General features: G+C 40.5%; 2 protein-coding genes across 4 annotated transcripts; both read right to left on the bottom strand.

The window, feature by feature from the left end:
* Positions 1-1,364: 1,364 nt before the first annotated feature.
* On the bottom strand, positions 1,365-12,136 carry crtc1b (CREB regulated transcription coactivator 1b). Of its 2 annotated transcripts, XM_046391675.1 has the most exons (14): positions 11,948-12,136; positions 9,848-9,964; positions 9,220-9,345; positions 8,509-8,570; positions 8,127-8,221; positions 7,533-7,603; positions 7,391-7,434; positions 6,782-7,005; positions 6,524-6,675; positions 6,152-6,385; positions 5,460-5,546; positions 3,607-3,693; positions 3,334-3,508; positions 1,365-2,370 (listed from the first exon to the last, which is right to left on the bottom strand). In XM_046391675.1, exons 1-14 carry the CDS (start codon positions 12,071-12,073, stop codon positions 2,159-2,161), a joined length of 1,812 nt encoding a protein of 603 aa, XP_046247631.1. In that variant the 5' UTR covers positions 12,074-12,136; the 3' UTR covers positions 1,365-2,158. The 2 variants fall into 2 exon arrangements, with proteins under 2 accessions (XP_046247631.1, XP_046247632.1); XM_046391676.1 differs by lacking the exon at positions 5,460-5,546 and having other exon boundaries at positions 11,948-12,135.
* A 750-nt stretch (positions 12,137-12,886) lies between these two features.
* On the bottom strand, positions 12,887-19,294 carry klhl26 (kelch-like family member 26). Of its 2 annotated transcripts, none has more exons than XM_046391946.1 (3): positions 19,018-19,294; positions 16,779-16,961; positions 12,887-16,099 (listed from the first exon to the last, which is right to left on the bottom strand). In XM_046391946.1, exons 1-3 carry the CDS (start codon positions 19,065-19,067, stop codon positions 14,620-14,622), a joined length of 1,713 nt encoding a protein of 570 aa, XP_046247902.1. In that variant the 5' UTR covers positions 19,068-19,294; the 3' UTR covers positions 12,887-14,619. The 2 variants fall into 2 exon arrangements, with proteins under 2 accessions (XP_046247902.1, XP_046247901.1); XM_046391945.1 differs by having other exon boundaries at positions 12,887-16,201; positions 19,018-19,293.
* Positions 19,295-19,620: the final 326 nt, after the last annotated feature.

The raw sequence follows: 19,620 nt of genomic DNA on the forward strand, positions 1-19,620 counted from the left end.
GAAAAGAGGGTGAGAAATGATTAACACATCTGTACATGAACATTATAATATACCAAGCGTGATCCCACAGACCTGCACACGCCACTCAGGGAAACTCTGACAAAAGGCCGCTGCAGATTGAAATCTGACGTGACTGACTTTTAAAATTTGACTGAATTTGTTCTGCCCATTTCGGCAAAGCGAGACCGCGTCATGGATGTAGTTGGGAGACGATTTCAATGTGTACCATTTTCAGATGAAACCTGTGTAAACATTTTTCAGTTTGCAAAGGTTGTGTAAACACGTTTAGACTCAATCCCTGATTGCTTTTGTGACCATTTTTTGTTGTTTGTAACACTGAATGGAATGGGGCCAATCTGTCAAAACACTGCATATAAAATATATAAATACTCTCATATTCTTTCTTAAACAGACTTTTCTTCCATCATCCAGTTTACTAAACGGAGTAAACAGGCTGTCTACAATAAAAATATCCTTCTATTGTTAAACTCTGACATTTTATGTTAATGGCTGTAGTTGAAAACAGTCATTTAGAGGCTTTGATAGCTGTTAAATATCTAACTAACGACTAACCACTAAAATTCCCAGACTGTGTAGTTTTGTTATTGATGACCTCTAGGGCAAAGGTCTTCAGCGTTTTTGTTAGAGCTTCCCTGTCAAGGAGCAAAAAGCCTCCCCATAATTGCACTCCTTCTCAAATACCTCAAACCCATCCTTTGACTTTTTTTGTTTTTGTGTTTTGTTTTGTTTTTTTTTTTTAGCCCCACTTTAAAAACATCAAGAATTTGGCTATAAACTGTACCGATACAAAATACAGTACATTGATTTGTCAAACCTTACACAACAAAATCACAAATATCACTGACCAAAAATTAAGTTCCTCTCAAATACAAGAAAATGTTACGAAAATACGTTGTCACATTAGACACTTAAGTAGAACAGTAGAATACTCATGTAAGGCAAAATCAGGTGATTTCACAGTGAAGACTTAAAAAGATTTAAGATTTTAGTGTTTAAAAACAGACGGCTTCCTTTACCGAAAAGAAGTTCAGTCTTGATATATATATGTATATATATATATTGGCTTTTCACTGGCAGAAAATTAATTTGGATGTGTTTTTCTTGCTTTCTAGTTTAATAGAAATACCTGATGATTTTCTCAGAAAAAGTTAATTCAAGTGGCATAAAACCAACCCATTTCTGGAACACGCAGCATTTTCTGGAGCTGTGCTAAGAACTAGGATATTTTGATTTGACCGCTGGGCTGCAGCATGGCAACGTCTACCATGTCCTACGTCAGAGAATGGCACATCAAACACCAAAGAGCAACTATGGGGAGGTTTTGCACTCATTCATTAACCAAGTAGCGTAACAAACACATATATATATTTATATATAAATATGTTAGTAATTAATAAATAGACACAAATTACATCAGTGCAATTTTACACTATGCCTACAGAGCGCATTTTGGCATCAAATTTAAATTATGAAATGGAATATAAAATCTTAAACTAAATAAATAAAACATATAAATACATAAAGCATCAAAACATACAGTACATGATGAAAATAACATTTGGTTGTCAAAAAATAAAGCTTTGAGTGTGAAATAGAAAGCCGTTACGGCATGATGGGAAAACCGATTCATTCGACTGCAGGGTACTAGCAAACCGGCTGTGGTACGTTTTTGTTTTTCGCTTGTTTGTTTTTGTTTTGTTTTTTTTTTTCTGAAGACAGCCGTTTTAACGGGTACGCTTTAGCCCAATGTCCTTGCAGCTTCCTGCTACGAGCAAATAACTCAACGAATTTTAAAGTAAATACGAAAAGGAAAAGAAATGTCAAATGTGCATTTTTTTGGAATATATGTGGCATGTAATGGTACACTGTAAACACAGCAGGCTAGCGAAAGCGCTGAGCAACCAATCTCATTCAAAACGACAGCGAGGCCTTTCCCAGGTAAGCCCCTGGATGTCTTTTTCCCTGTTGTCTTTTGGTGGCGCATCATTTCAAAGGGCTTCACGGAGTCGAGGGCGAGGTTGGACAGCTGGACGGCCATGCAACGCGGGAGAGGGTTCATCCTGACCTTTGTTTCTCTCCTTTGACAAGTTAGTGTGGTTTTTTTCTTCTTGTTCTTGGCCATAGTCAGCTTCTTGCGTTACAGCCTGTCCATCCTGAACGTGTCCTCAGTGGCAGGGTCTGCCAGCACCATGTCGGGGTCATTGAGCATGTGCAGTCCGTCCAGGGTGAGAGGGTCGATCTTCAGCTCGTCGAGAGGAAACTGTGAGTCTGCGTCGAAACTGACATCACCAACACCCGCCAGAGAGTTAGTCAGCTCTTTGGAGAGGCTGGGCGGAGACTCCCCTGTGACTGAGATACACGACATCAGAGAGACAAGTGAGCACTGACATCTGAATTCAAAGTAAGTGCTAACATTTCTAAACACAGCGACATTAACTAACAATAAGTTATTTTATTGTGTCATCCAGTTAGCTTTCAGATGTGGGGGTCAGATTAAGTTACTGCTCATGACAACCATGCCTCATGTCCTGATTTTGACTTTAGATAACAAAATAACAATAAATTGTGAAGAATTTACAGGAAATTAAATGTTTATCACAGAATTTGAGCTATTTTTCCATAATACTGCAGGGAGGAAGATTGCAAGCAGAAGCAGCCACATTGAGACAGATGAAGAGTGGTGGACAACAGGGTCTTACTGCACCTCTGCAAACAGTTCACCTCAAAAACTTGCTGTGCGACAGAAACATATCAGCAGCAAAAACAACCAGGGAAACGTGTTTCTAACAGCTTAAATCAGCTAGCTGCTGTTAAACATCACAGACTTGAGACAAGTGCGTCATCAGTTGAAGATACAACTTCAAGCTTCAAGAGGTTACTCTTTTGTAATGGTGGTGCCAATCGCTGTGCCAAGTCAACCAAGCCAGCACACGTGTACGGAACACGGCTATAAACTGGAAGCATTTTTAGCAATGCTGTGGCACTCAGAGACCTCAACTCCTGCAGTACAATGTTATTGTTATTAAAACCATAAATACATTTCTTTACATAATACATTTAAAGTGCAACTACTGCAGCACTGTGACAGAAAATAATTTTGCTTGAAATCCACAAGAGTTTTGTTTGTGCTTGAAGAATCTGCAGCAGAGGCTTATTTCTTCCTGTGAAAGCAGTTTAATTCAATATTACTGGGAATCTGCATAAATGCCAACAATGTGTGTGATGCAGCTAAAGCCTTTACTTCACTTATTGTGTACCTGTTACAACAAAATACACGTAACAAGGTAAAAGTGCATGTGATGGTGTCGTTACCTGTTAGTATGATGTTTGGGATGTTGCTGTGATTACTGTAGCCGAGTTGCTGCGAGTCCTGTAGGCTGCTCCCGGTGAGGCCCATCATGGCCGCCTGCGTGTAGTTGAGGGTTGAGCACTGGTTGTAAAGGCTGGTGGAGCTGATGGGATTCTCGATCATGTTGAACTGCTCCAGCTAAAAAGGTACAGAATTGTGACCCAGCATAAAGTCAGGGACTATCCGAAGAAAAATGTCTTGTCATTGCTGCTTACTGTTGGTGTGTTTTGTGTCACCTGGTGAGACAGGGCGTTGGTCTGCCTCAGTGCCAACTGCTGATCATAGAAAGAGTCGCCAAATATGCTGCCCACCACAGGAATGTGCTGAAGGAAGAGAAGCAAGGTGCAAAACTCAGAACAAATGTCAAGGAACCAGCTAAAATGCAGAAACAAAAAGCAAGAGCAAGTTATCTGGGCAGATAACACAAGCTAAACGTCACATAGCTGTCAGACTGAGCAGTGACTGAAGCAAATGGTTTTCGTGAACGGGGCTATGCTGGTCGGTTGGGGTTAAAGACACAGAAAAAATGAAAATGTCATGTTCTTTAATTTAACAAACACACACATACAGACCCAAAGAATTCAATGTGACAAAAAATAGCCACTAAACTTAGACAGAGAAGTATGAACATGATTTGGGTGATTGTCACTATGACACAAAATATAAATTCTTGTATTTGTCAACCTGATTCTGATATTTTTCTCCCTTGCTGATCAAGTTAACTCTTAACTTGCAAGGACTCTAGACTGAGAATCCAACAGCTTCAACTGAAGAAAAATCCCCTAAAATAGGCGTTTTCTAAGACAAGATGATGTTGCAGGAGAACGAACCTCAGTCAATGTTTCTTAGATCTCTGTCGTCGGGTGCGGAATAAAATATTATTTCACAGATACTCACAACTGACAAAGTATGAGAACACTGCCCAGGTTGACAAATACTGGAATTTACCATGAAAATTTTCTTGCATTGAGAAATGCAGTGTGACTTTATTTATTTGTTGTTTTTTGTGACTTATTCAGTGTATGAAAGTCCAGAATTTAGATTTACGTCTACAGTGCCTTTGAGCATCTTTGTCCCTTTTTGATTTCCCTCTGCTTGAGTTAACTGGTTCTTGATTTAAAGGTTCCCTGACAAGTTCTTGACCTCTGGCAAAGACAAAGGTCAAATTTTCTATGAGTTGGTCCCGATTTTGTTTATTTTCAGCATGCACGCACACACACACACACACACACATCTGACATGAGACTCATTCTTGCCAGTGGCTTCACACTATTCCGCCGCTCTGCAGGTGGTGGAAACATGCTGGTGTGAATATGTAGCAAAGCACCATCAAAGGCCGTATAGAAAAACCATGCAAGCTAGTCAGACATGGGTGAAAATAATACGCATTTTTTTTTTTCCATGAGGAAAGAAACGCATCCACTTTGTTATACCTCAAGGATACACACAATGTGTTTGAGTAACAATGAAAGTCAACATAACTTATGTTAACAAGAAAACTCCACTGGGCAACTAAATTATCAACTAAATACATTTAATAACATAAAATTGATATTGATGATTAAATTTGCTTTTCTTGTAACTTTTCCAATGATAACTTTTCATTTGTCAGCTTTTGATAATGTAATCTAAATGTGGTCTGACATCCTGATAAACACGTACAGACGACTTTACCTTTCTGACAAATGTTTTACTTAAGATGGGACAAAGCCCTGCTGTTCTTTTCTCTGATTAAAGAGAACCTAATATTTCCAAAATGCCAATTTGTCTGTTCATACAACTTCAAACTTCTTTATGAATCTGCAGCTCGTCCGTATTACACAAGTATCTCAAACATGCCTCGTGTATCCTAAAAAGATGAACATTTTAACTGGTCAAAGTCTCCATCAACAAATTACTGCCACAATGCCATGCACATAGTGAACAGTGACAGTGGTGATGAAAAAATGAGTTATGCAGATGCTGACACCATGAGTGATTAACTGCTCACACAGAGTTTGAAAAGCAGCCTAACTCATCTACAATTAGCTTTCCCCCAGACGCAAAGCCCTTCCCCAAACAGCAGCTAGCTCGGTGGGTGGGCCCTTACTTGAGGCGAGCCGCCGGGGGAGAAGCCTTGATTGGAGACTGGGGAGGTTGGAGACTGAGTGGCTGGTGAGCCAGTCTGATTGCGGTACTGTTGGAGGGAAGAGGGTTAGCTAGCACTAAGCTTCATGTCTGTCACACACAAATGTCAAAGGATGAGATGCGAGAGGGCACCAGCCTTGGATCTGCTCATTACGTATGGACGGGAAACATTACCCAATCACCATCACATATACTGTGGGATGATTCTGTGGTTGGACAGCTATTTCTATACTTTTGGAAAATGTGATTATGGAATAGTAACATATGGAGCTACTTTAGTTAAATGATAAAGTTAAAGTGGTTGTAGCATTACAGACAACAGTCAAAGGTGTGTCTACATACGAAAGTGCCTTAACCCACACAAAAGCTAAGCAAATGTGCTTTGAAGATAACTGCAGTTAAAAGGTATATTATCTATATTATCTGGTATCTGGTATAGGTATTATCTGGTAGGTGAGTGTAAAGATACGTTTCGCCTAGTGTTATTCTACAAAATGACAAATTAGTGAGAAAACCTACTATCATTAATAGTTGTTAAAATATTTACTGGGTAACTTAACGTGTTTCAGAACAACTGATGCAAAATGAATAGAAGCTTAGGAACAAGCAAAAATTACTGCTTCCACTTTCTGACTGGACTTCCTCATCTCTTACCGAGCTCACACTGATGCTGGCAGTGGTCTGGCTCTGGCTGTCTGGGGAGGGGCTACTGGCTGTACCAGGGGAGGCCAGAGTTGGCAAAGTGATGAGCTGGATACCCTGGGACAGGGCTTGCTGCTGCTTCTGGAGGTCACTGAGCAGCTGCGCCTGGGCCTGAGCCGTCAGCTGGTTGAAAATGGGGTACTGGGCGAGCTGCTGCTCCAGGGTCAGCGGCTCTGTTGGCACGGCCTGAGGAAAGATACAAGTGGACTCTGTTTGGGCTCATCCAACATAAATCGATGAGCACGATTTCAGAACTTCACTTAACGAACTGCAGAACTTCAGAGCACAACTTTAAGTTTCGAGCTGAGCTGAGCAGACCCTTACCTGTGTGATATTAACGGGTGAGGTGAGGGTGGGTGAAAGCTGCTGTGGGGACTGTTGGAGATGGAGGTCAGAGGTGAGGGTGAGTGGCACCACGGGTGGTTGCCGGCGCTGTGCCGTTACAGTCATGGTGGGCTGAGTGGAGGTGGGGATCCCTGGAGAGGAAAGAAATGAGGACAAACCACAGGTGTCTCCAACATCCTCACTTGATGTAAATTTCAATGTGCTAAAGTTCTACTGTTATCAAACAGTAGTTATTACCATGGCTGGCAGCGCTGATGCCCAGGTGGGTGAGGTTGGTGGTGAGGCTGCTCGTGCTGTTGGACGAGCTGAGGGAGGGGAAGGCCACAGTGTCTTCTGGGTCCAGCGGGGTGGACAGTGGGGGAGGGAACTGAATGTTGGTCAGATCAGGAAGTGAACCACCAGTGTTGTGTGCAGCTGGGAGCACGGAGGGATTCAACTCCTGATCTGGTGATGGGAATATACTAAAAGACACAACTTCTATGAGACATGAGATAAGCTGGTCTCATATAACCATCCATTAAAACAGATATCAGTATTTTCCAGTATATTTGCCAGTTTGTGGAAATATTCAATGTAGTGGCATTTTGTTTCTAGATTATAACTTTATCGATAAAAACATGAAAACAACACGTGTCTGAAAGTTGATGACAATTGCCCTTCCAGTCACAGGAGAACTACATTAATGGTCAATATCTTTTACTGGGATGTTTATTAATTGCGCTATTGCATGTATTACAACTAGCTAAAATGTGACTGACAGCCTAATATACTCCTGTGGCATTTAACTGTAACTGTTACTACTTCTACTACTAACAATAACAACAACAATATACTTAAACCACTCACTTGATTCCCGGGACATCACGTGTATTGGGTTTTGATGAATCATCCTACGGAAAAATACGTACTTGTGAGCTGCAAATCTAAGGTGGCTTACATGTATCATAACAAGTGTACAAGTTTAGGCCTTCCCTTTTCCCATCAGTACCTTCTTGTCATCCCACAACTGTTCCTGCGCATCCTTGTCTGTATTTGACTCTGAATTCTCCGTCCCAGGCACTGTTAGCAGCAGTAATAATTAGTGAAACAGCAAGACACAGTTGCTTGCTAAAATACAATTCATATTAGTGCCAGAAGTGAGTCATCAATATCCGAGCCAGTCAAGCAGAATACAGTGCTGTGCACTACCTTCCTGAGAGTCTAAAAATAGCAAGGTAACCAGCAGACAGACAGACTGAGTGGTTGCAAGCCAATCTTGATTTCATTATATCAGAGCCTCACACATAACAAGACACAACCCATGGATAATCAGTGAATTATTGATCTTCCTCACTCGATCACCCTGAGTCAGCTCCATTCACAGATGTTACTTCTCTACAGCCAGCTGAGTACAACTTGCTGAAGTAGTTCTACCACAGAGGCCAGCATCAATTTACTCCATAAATATTTTATTGAGAGTCTGTATACACTTCTTTGTGAAATCAACCCTTTCATGTCATTTAAGGTTTGCCGCCTACATCAGTACTTTGCACATTAATATCTGAGAATGGCTCTGTGTCTTTGTAACTGGATCTTCCATTACCTCGTTTGGGCTGTAGCTCCTGTGATCCCCCTGAAAACACATCCTGGGGCTTTGGATTCATGGCACTCTGGTGTAAAGCAGAGTCCGAATTTGTCCTGTACGTGTTAGAAATACGAGATGTCAGCAACAATCGCTGCCAAATCCCCTGTAATGGCAGAGAGCCACCTCTACAGCATCATATCCATCAAGAATCACATTCTGTTACAAAGCTTTGTGTGCATCACAAGGCCCAAGGTATGGTCTTCTTTGTGTTGGTCGAGTTTGAGAATTTAGCGCCAACATGGATGCGCAGAGTCATTTTATTTAATTTCTGCAATTGAGCTGTGCGCGGTTGAGTGTCCTACTTATCATTTTGGCAAATGGACAAGGGGAGGTGGCTTACCTTCTCCAGCTAGTGTCTGGCGGTGGGGAGAGGTAAACTGAGCTGTACGGACAGCTGTCAATGTGAATTTAGTTAAGGCTAATTAAGTACAGGCGGGGTAAAAAATGGATCCCAGCTAATCCATAGTTTCATGCCTCTTGGCTGATTCAACCTAATAGACCAGATACACAATAAATGACCACACACACATACATACACACGGAGGTCTCGTTATAATGTTATGTGAAAACCAGAAAAATACTCCCCTGCATGCTGTGATTTTTTTTCAATGTCTGTAGTATATCATGCACGTGCAGACACTGAAACTGCAGTGAAGCACCGCTATGATGCCAGTACGACTATCCATAGATCATTTGTGGGTCTGGAGTGGAAAAAATATGCAAGACCGTGACTCTCTACATGAAGTGCAGCTCAGGCAGCCAGTATGTCCCAGCCATGAATGAAGATCTAGCTCGGCGGAGTGGTGGTCTTACTAAAAGGTCTTTTAAAATACAAAATTTATAGCCGAAATAAAATTTCACTGCATTTCTGTCAGTGAGCATTTTGGGTTCCCAATAAAGTATAGCAGCACTAGAGGAGGAGAAAACCAGATGAAAACTGAGTTGACCCTGGGTCAGCAATGCTCAAGCAGCCTATGAATCCCAAAAGCAACAATGCACACAGTCCAAACATCCTCAACATCACATGCTTCCACAAGCAAAACAAGGATATCTGGCGTCCATGTTTGTCCACAGACAGTGGCCGGCGGTGAGGAGACGTGATGCGGTTCCGTTCACGGTAAACTCGCTCCACCAGCCCGTGGTGCCTAGTTGTCCGACTGGTATCCAGCACCGAGTTCTAGAGTGAACACACCAAGTGAATGAGGACAGAAAAATGCTTAACACAACAAAACCATGTCTTAGGATTAATGGTGCAAATGTGTTCATTTCCAAATGAGTCAAGCCATGTGCCCCCCCCATTCTGATGCTTGAGTTGGCAAATGTATTTTAAGATGGAAAGCCATGACAAGCAATGATATACTTTAAAATTTTGGAATCAAATTACACTGCAGGATAGAACTGGTATACCTTCTATTACAAACTTCTGCCTACCTTTTGTTCCCAAAACATGCTAAAACTTGGACTATGACTGACCAGCAGGTCCCTTCTGAAAATTTTACTCCCTTTACTCAGCCTGCAGACCTTTTTTATTTAAGTGGAATTATCCGTTTTGAGCCAATCTTTAACCAATACAACAGCTGCAACCTTTGTATGTCCAGTATTACCACCAACAGCTGAGAAAGGTACACTGGTCGACAACAAACCATTGATTTACCAGCCGTGAGAGGCTAAGGGCTCACCTGAAAAGGCAGGTCAATGTTGCCATTTCCAATCTGATTGACATTGGGCAGTGAGCCTCCATAGTACTGTCCACGATTCTGCCCTAGTTGCAAATACTGGGTCTTCTGTAACTGCAACTGTGCAAAGTAAAATTGCATGAAAGCATGAGTGAATGACTGATCTGATTCACAAAAAAAGTGGTGCAAAAAGTGAATGATGCCTGCCAGTCCACAGTGGTGACTGAAAGATGGATGAATCCATTAATTGACAGATGAAACATGACAAGACAGGCAGACTGGTTGTTTCATGAACAATTAAAGGGCAGACAACATCTTTCATAGCAGAGAAGAAAAAAAATCTCATCAGCTGATGTGAATAGCACCTGACTGAGAGCTGGGATAATTACAGTCTTTCCATATAACACACCTGGTGATTACATTAGCCATGTGTCTTAATACAAAACCAGTCACAAAAGTAATGAATGTTATCAAAAACACTGTGATTAAAGTCCTCCCGGACAAATAATGAACTGAAGTAACACTGGTGGTGATCTGAACAAATGCAATGGATTGATGTGTGAATGGCAACACAAACAAATCTGGCAGAAACCACAGAGCTGACTAATCAACTCTTTTCCCTCCAGTAAATGACAGTACAGCTCAGGTTTACACTGATGCAGCTTGTCGCAATTGGGCATCATTTCCAGGAACAGGGCTGACGATGAGCCTAAATGTTTTCTGGCAACAAAATATTCCTCTTTGTTTGGGTTAATAGAGCCGAAACTATTTGTTCAATAATTTATTGGTCGAGCAACTGATTAACTGATTCAGTCGTTGTCGCATCTAAAAACCTTCAGTTGTTCAAACGAAAATGTTAAGATTTGCTGCTTTACTCTGGTTTATATGATTGTCAACTGAACGTTTTGTTATTGGAAATTATTTTATAATCGTTATTATAATTATCACTATTTATAATTTAAAAAATGAATGACAATAACAATACTTCATTTATAGTTCTTCAAAGAATAAACAGGATCTGCATTTATTTAATTTCCATAATTACTTAACATTTTTTTTTCAATTAGTGAATCAATTTGATGAGATAAGATTTCCTTTACTGTCCCACAATGAGGAAGTACACAGTGTTACAGCAGCAAGGAGGATAGTGAAAAACAGAGTAGTAATAATACAATAGTAATGATATAGTTATTTACAACAGAGAAAAGCAGGAAATCCCAGGAAGCAATGTCAAAATGTCTGACCTACTAATTATCAAAAGCATCCATTATTTTCTATCGATGACAAATCAACCAACTGATTAATAACTTTTGTTTTGAAAATAAAAACTTAATGGGGTAATATTCAGCACATTAATCACTAATGTGCGCGTTAATGAATCATCTTTAGTCGCTCCCGTTATACTCACTACCGTTGTTGTGAGAAAGTTGTTTAAGTTACTCTGACTAATGAGCACTAACTAAACTAAATTGACATGGAGCTAGTAAAATAAAACACACGTGTTGTTTACAGCCGTTTTCTCCAAGTCTGATGGATGTTTGTTGTTAAAAATAGCTCACATTTAACAAGCTGATATGATAAGGAGCTAAGATAACAGATAACATTAAGCCAGAAATGAATGGTAAACAGAGGAAAAACAGCTGGGAACGCTGGTTAAAATCTGATTGGTTAGCAAACGCTAACTTAGCCTTTTCAGAGAGACTATTGCAATTTAGTTTCTATGGCAGACTTCCTGACTTCCCAAACATGTTGTTATACGGCGATTTACATTTCACAGTCGTTTTATTTGCTAGTGAAATGACAGCAGTGACTGCTCAAAGCAGCCACAGACAGAGCACAGGTGCACATTATTCACAGCTCCAGCAGCCTAGCTTAAGAAAACGCAGCACACGAGTAGCTTGCTGTATCTGAATAACACTACCATGTTTTAAACAACCAGACTGAAAACATAATTTGGTATTGCTAAACTGATGCGGATAAGGACGTTAATATTAACTTTAGCTAGCATCCCAACGTCCAGATTTAACGTTATATCCGCAGCGTTCGTTAGCTGCCAAACAGCGATGCAACAAAATGAAAAGAGCCTGTTTGTGCAAGTCTTACTCGTGCAGCTCTGGTGACGTTCAAGTCTTTCATCACTTCTTCAAACGCAGCAGTCTCCTCCGCCTGTTTTTGATTATGCAAAGCGATTTTTTCGCTAAATTTGCGAGGATTGTTAGAGGACGCCATCTTTCCCTCTTCTTCTCAATGGAATGTTACGTTACACACTACGCTGGGGCCTTCTGGTGTCGTCATCACGCACGGTCAGCGACACAGTAAGATAAGATTAGACACTTTTTAAAAAATATTAGTTTACATATTTTCATTGTTAAACTATACTTTTTCAGAGTTTTTTTTTTCCTTCTGCATTATTTTATGTTTTCTATTTCAATCCGATTCTGATGAGAGAAATTTATTCACAGCAAAGGAACATTTTGTTCCCGAGATGCTTGATATACTATATACAGTGGCATATACTGTACATAGTATAAATATACATATTATATTGTGCATGTAGATTGATATAATGTGTAAATGTATCATAAAATTAATTCGAAAAAATTAAAATATGGATGTACAAAAAATGGTATGATGAATAATCAAATTGCAAGATACTGATACAAGATATTAAATTACAAACAATGTATTAACTGTGCAAAATAAATAAAATTGTTGGCAATTACAAAAGGATATATAGGGATATTTTAAGTTTGAGGTAATTTGAACATTAATAACCTGTGTAAGCAGGGACAGAGTGATGCAGTCTAATGAGTACTGAGAGGAAGAAAGGAGCGAGAGATTTTGTCAACTTGTGCATCATTCTTTTCCTTGAGAGTTCTTGATATACACACAAAAATCTCCTATAATCTACAATCTACAATATATATATATATATATATTTAGGTTGTGGTTTAAAAGGTTAATTCTTTTACACCTCTGCAACCTAAATGATCCGTTGTCTTCGCTTTAAGAACCCGAATAATTAAAAGTGGGAAACTGGAAGATATTGTCCACTTGGTTTATTATGTAAAGACTAACACCCCAGTGGCATTACCAGCGCTCAGACACTGCTACCCTAAACAGAACAAATATGAATGTTTATTTGGTGAAACTGCACAATTATTTCCTTTTAATTGTCTGTAAGTGTGTGTAGCAACAACCTTCAGTTCAAGTTTAGGCTGACTTACTGTGTAAATACATCATCTCATGAAAATAAAAACATAAGAAGCACCTGAAGGGTATTTTTTTTTTTAAAACATTATACACCTTTAATTACAGATTCACACAAAGCTACACAAATGCCTACATTCCCCTTTGATGAGAGCAGTTTACTTTATATTGCACTTCAACCAGATATCATGTGCTTTTACTGGTACAGGTCAAACAATACAAATACGCACTAAGGCAAACAGGAGACGGTTTTAAAACGGACACTCCTCACCATCATGTATACGGTCACATTTCAAGGGGAAAAACAAGAGCTTTGAGCTTGCTTCTTCCTTATACACACACGTTAAGTTAATCGAACAGCAGCAGAGTCAGATACCTCATAAATACTGGTTTGGAAAGTGCAGCAATGCAGTCAAAATAAAAACACAAACCAGCAACAAACATTGCAAATGAATAGTTTAAGTAGTTTATCTGGGGAAATCAGATTTGAGGAAAAGTTTATAATGAATGCGCATGAATAAATATCATCTGTATCCCCTCACTGTGTCGATCAAGAGACAACAGCATGTGTGGTACAAGATGTAGCACTTGTTTAACATAAAAAGCAGCACTCACGGACATTCCAGCGGACACACATAAAGGATTTATGTAGCTGCCTGAAGAGATCCACACTGTGTTGTTACGCTGACTCAGAAAACATTTAGTGTGTCAATGGGGGTTCAGCTCAGGAAACACAGTAAAAAAAAATAAAATAAATAAATAAAAAATCAACACCCACATGGAATAACTTAGAACCAAACAATAAAAACCCACTTGTGTTCATTTGTGCAATCATTACTCTAAATTGATATTTGGTTTGTTGATTATAGTGGATTTGAGTTACACTGGTAACATTTTCAGTTTTCTTGGTTGTTTGAATATTATAAAATGGTAACAAGAAAAATATTACAAGATAGAAAGAAGCAAACAAAACATTCACAATTGTACAATCAAAATGTCTAACATTATCAGGGTTGAGTGTGTTAATACCTTTGCAAGCACAAAATTTAAAATAAATTTTCTGTACTAATATCATTTAATCAATATTAATACATGGATTTTAATTAATTAATTAATTGTCTGTAACTTAAGCCCTTGATTGGCAAAACAATTGGTTACACTAATCATGATTATTATTCCCATAAGAAATGTTAATCATGTTGGTAATGCTATTCTTAAATATGGAATTCAAACCGGAAATTACTAAAACACATCAAAATGTGTTGGTCAAAAACTGTGCAGTCCTTCGAAAGCCTACACATCCAGTATCATGAAAGTGTCTCCACACTGAGATCTTTAAGAGTTTTCACATAAAAGTCATTTTAAATCAAAATGTGCTGTTGGCGAAGCATCTTGCTCAAATCAAGAAGAGAAAATAATACGGTTTAGTAACTTTTGAGGTCATTCATACGAATTAAAACACACACACACACACACACAGTTGCTTACATAGTGTTCACACCTTGTACTGACTCAACGGTCAAAGAGCACACGGAATAAAATCTTCACAGTCACAGGTCGGATGGTCAGCCTTGTGTGGCATTTTGGGGAATTATAATTGGGGTACAAGCGATGCCAGCAAAGGATTCTGGGAAGTGCAGATCCCTCTCCCACTCATCTGTCTCTGTGTTGTACACCTGCACGATGCTTGTGACATTGTTCAGGTGCCAGTTGTAACCCCCGACAATGTATATCTTTCTGTCCAGTAAACAGCAGCCTGCCTCAGACTGCCCTGCCCTCATGGGACTGACGGTGGTCCACTGGTCATTCTCTGGAATGTAATACTCAACTGCAAGAACATCAAAACAACGGTCCACATGGTCCATGCGACCACCCAGAGCATAAACCCGATCCCTAGAACTGATCATGGCATGCAGCACTCTGGGTTCATTCATGGGGGCTCTGAAGTCCCACTGGTCTGACACTGGGTCATAGCAGTGGAGAGTTTTCTTGTCATCCAATGAGACACCATAACCCCCTGAGATATAGAGCTTTTCTCCAAAGGGAGTCCCCGCATGACCCCAAATCCGGCGTTTCAATGGTTCCACATAAGTCCACTCATTCTTCTGTGGGCAGTAACACTCGACAGATGACAGACTGCCAGATCGATTGCGCCCTCCTGTGGCGTACAGCAGTCCATGCAGCACGTTGAGCTGAAACTGGATACGAGCCTCCTGCATGGGTTGGATGCGCAGCCACTGGTTCAGATGTGGGTCGTAGCGGTAACAGCTGTCTACTGCCCCCTCGCCGCTGCGGTACTGCAAGTGCTGTCCACCAACTACATAGACAAAGTTATCAAGTACAGCAACACAAGCATGGCTGCACCCCGCCTCCATCTCTGTCAGCTCTTTGAACTGGCGGGATGTAATGTCAGGGAGATGGTACACCTTGGTGCTCACTGTGCGGTCGTTGTCAGTGTAGGGCGTCCCACCAAAGGTGATGAGAGACGTGACGTCAGAACGTATGAGCGTCCGCGAAGACTGCATCTCATGCTGTCGGAAAGGAAGAATCTGGTAATTGAAGGCCTCGAGGAGATACTGGCGGCACAGCACGTCCTCCACCATGATGTCCACTGTCTGAACATTGTCCACCAGCTCAGAAGAGCGCATGAGCGGGAAGCGCACATGGCACAGGACGCTGCTGGCTTGAGCACGACGAGAGTCGTCATACTGAAGCCACCTGATGGCAGCATGGAAGAGGTCGATCTCGCTACAGTTCTTCAGTTTGTTGCTCTGCAGGAAGAAGACGAGGCGCTCCATGGGAATGTGCAGGAAGTCTTCCTCCTCTGCAATTTGGAGGAAGTGGCGGAAAGTGAAGGCATCCACTGACTCTTTGAGGGAAGACAGGCTGAAGGTGGTGGCCATCTGGCCGATGTGCAGGCAGGTCTCGACACTCATCGCTGACTTGAGGAACTCCTCACACAGCTCCACGACTGGGACCATCTGGAGAAACACAGCTGCCCCGAGGACATCCTGAATACAGTCCAGGTCTAAGGTGACTTCTGAACTGTAGGCAAAGTCAATAATATGTTTCAGTCCACGGGCGGACAAACCCTTCAGCTCAATCGTATCTTGATTTGACTCCCTCATGCCTCCAGTAAACATGGCTCTGTAACACAAGAACAAGGCAGTAAACTACATGATATTTTTTAGCTTCATCTGTTTTAAATGAAAGGCACTGATTTCAAAAAGCATTAATTTTGTATGACTTCACATAACAAAGTCAGAGCATTTGTATGATGTGAAGTTTTCTAGTTCTGTTCAGGTGTCCATCACAGATGACCTTAAAAAACACTGTTTAATAAATAATAAAAATAATAATAATCGTCATCATCATCTTCATGTCACTCATTTATCTAATTTTTGCTTTATAATCTATCACTTTAAATTTTATTTTTCACTTCCGCAATATCTTTCTACAGTTTCTATAATCAGTAGTAACTCTGACAATAAATCATAGAGAATCATAAAAGAAAGCAAGAGCGCATCATTTTGAATTTCGTTTCACATTTCACTGTCCTTTAACTTCTTCTCCCAGCTCAGTTGTTTTCAATATAGTCGACCGGTGAACTGCAGCTTATCCTAAAAGTGCACTCAGCGTAAAATGCTCTGGATAAGAGCATCAGCTAAGTGCTGTCAATTTAAAATGTAAATGGGAAGTGAGACGTCTTGTGATTCAGACTAACCTGAAGTAATCACTACAGGCAGCCAACACAGCTTTGTGGACCTTGAAGCGCTCCTCGTTGATGGCCAGTACGACGTCAAGTAGTTGGCCCTGAGCCCGCAAGACAGACAAGCCCTGGAGAAGGGTGGCACTGTGGCTCGGGGCTGAGAATGTACAGCGTAGGGTGCTATTCTTGTTAGCCATACTGGAAATAAAAAGAGGCCTTGTAACAACCATTGAATCAAGGAATCCACCACTTTTTCTCAAATAAAATCCCCTTATTTTTTCCAGTGCTAATATTCTCAACTGACCTTGGGGACTTGACTTTTTTAATATAATGTATATTGCCAGAAGCTGTCGTAGTCTGGATAAGCAGACTGCAACTCAAGAACTGTGAGCTAAAATCTGATGTTAGCTCAAAGTGTAGATGCTCACGGAAATACTATGATGGGAATTTAATCTAATCTGCCACAGTCAGGGGGGGAAATGCAATTTGTTGTGTACAGTGTCTTTGCATTAGTGAGAGTGCATCTGCGTAGAGGAAAGAAACATTTCTGTGAGTAGAAATTACATCACTCTGTTTAGATTATTCATTGCTGCACATGAACAGAAATGAATGGGGAAGTAACATGCATGATTACCACAGGAAAGTGGCAGAAATGAGAAAAAAAACATACATGATAAAAAAGTTCACGAAGCCTAAAGGCTTGACACGTAACCTGAAACAGTGTGACGTTCTTCCTGACATCTTCCACAAGTAAACACACCCAACACAAGAAGAAATTACATCAGACAAGTCCCAGTTGTACTGTTACAGCTGCCATATTAGTGTTTGCTTATTTCCTCTACAGGCCCGTTTTGTCAAATGAGACCTACATATGACATCCAGTGGCACAGAAGGCAGATTACAGATGACAAATATAGACCATATTTAAGTATGAGGGAATGATCCCAGTCCAACAATTTTTCCAGATTGCAGAAATTAGGTGGAATATTGAAAGGAAATACCAAGTTAAGATAATGTACTAAAATATTTACACATTTGACTACATGAAGCAAACAATATCCAACACACACGTATCTTTTTTTATTCTGTTCAAGTCAATAATCGTTTAAGATGAAGACAGTTTTCAATTTCCTTTCAGATTCAGTGCCATTTGGCCATCAATGTCATAGATGTGTTTCTTCCCTTTCTCTAGGAAGAGTTTTACTTGCTAAATCCAAAAAGGAACCCGCTGAGCTTGCTTTAGCTTGCTCTCTCTGTAAGTAAAGGACACCAACTTTCAGAATGAAAATACTGTATGCTGGTGTTGGAAGGCTTTCCTGCAGGTAAAGTCACAAAAGTCATCAAAAGACTTTGTCATCTGTAAAACCAGCCAGTAATTACTGGTGTCACAAAACGTCATGATGAGGAGCTGGAAATGGAGAACCTCTTGAAAAATGGGGGATCGTTTCTACCTGAAAACCACACAAGTTTACCTTTCGATTGCAAAGTGTCCAGCTCTGTACATATCTTTGTCACAGTTGTCCTTCAAACAGCAGACATTTTGACCATAGCAGGCAAAGCACAGGTGTTACTACTAACATTAACAATGGCTCTGAGCTATTCAGGCGTAAACCTGTCCTGCTGGACTCCAGCCATCATTCAATATTCAGACTTTCCCTCTGTGAGAAGTCCACTATTGAAAAATGGTATGAATTTACGTTTAAACAAAAAGCACTATCAGGTAACTGCAGATTTTTTTGAACTCCCAAATATCAGTGTCAGTATCAAAAAATCCAGTTTCGCTGGAGTGGTGTATCTTGTTTCAAAGTATGACAAAAGTGATAAAAACAAGTAAGCTGCACGTAAAGCGAGCAGTGGTATTAACTGCAGCAACATTGCCAAAAAGCAGGCCTATTTAAAGTAGTGATTTAGTCATTAAAATATAAGAAAAATGCTTTACCAAACTGTCAACACGTGTTTAAGTTCACCTGCTACAACACAGCACACTGAGCTGGGTGCGTTTACTCCTCTAAATGGAAAATTAAAACATATTTACTTTAATTATACCACTGGTCATCGATATAAAACAAAACCAGCGCAGGTGCCCGAAGGCCCGAACAGCACCTCGGTGTTTCCTGAGTAAAGCATCGGAGGAACGACGTCGGAACGCCCCACTCTGATCGAACTGGTCCACAGTCCCGGAGCCGAGGAAGCTTCCTATAAGGCGACACAGAGGTCCCTCCGCCCCACCGCATCCTCGCCCCGCTTTACTCACCTGTTCTGTGGATGTTTCGAAGCAAAATCCCCGCCATCCGACTCCGCCATCTTCTAACATAGAGCAACACACATATGGCATTTTCATGAATGTTAGCAGAAGGTCAACGGCACGACTGGCCTGTTCATGGTGTTTGAACAGTATGGGAAGAGCCTGTTACTCAAGGCACGGAGAGAAAACAGCCGTCAGCTTCAGGTCCTGCGGTGGACACAGTATGACCTCTCCTGCCGGCTGTTTGTTACGCTTCCTTCCTCTGCACAGGTCATTTCTGGACACTAGGGGGCGCCACTGCTACATTTCTACAGGTGTACCGGTTCCTTAAATGTTTACTAACTAAATAAATATACCTATTAAAGAAAGGGAAAAAAAGAAAGAAATACTGAAGTAAAGGAATACATCAATAAATATCAGTCAAAGATTATTTGTCTTTAGGTGTGTTGTTATAGAATAAAAAAGCGTCAGTAATTAAAACTACTTATTGTAACAGTGAGGAAATATACAGTCACAAAAGACGCAGGAGCCTATCAACATTCATCAGGAGTCCAACAACGTGTAACAGTATCCACCAATATTTTACACAGTGACAAATATTCAAAAACAAAT

This window comes from Scatophagus argus, chromosome 6, assembly GCF_020382885.2.
Source record: "Scatophagus argus isolate fScaArg1 chromosome 6, fScaArg1.pri, whole genome shotgun sequence".
Lineage (NCBI taxonomy): Eukaryota > Metazoa > Chordata > Actinopteri > Scatophagidae > Scatophagus > Scatophagus argus.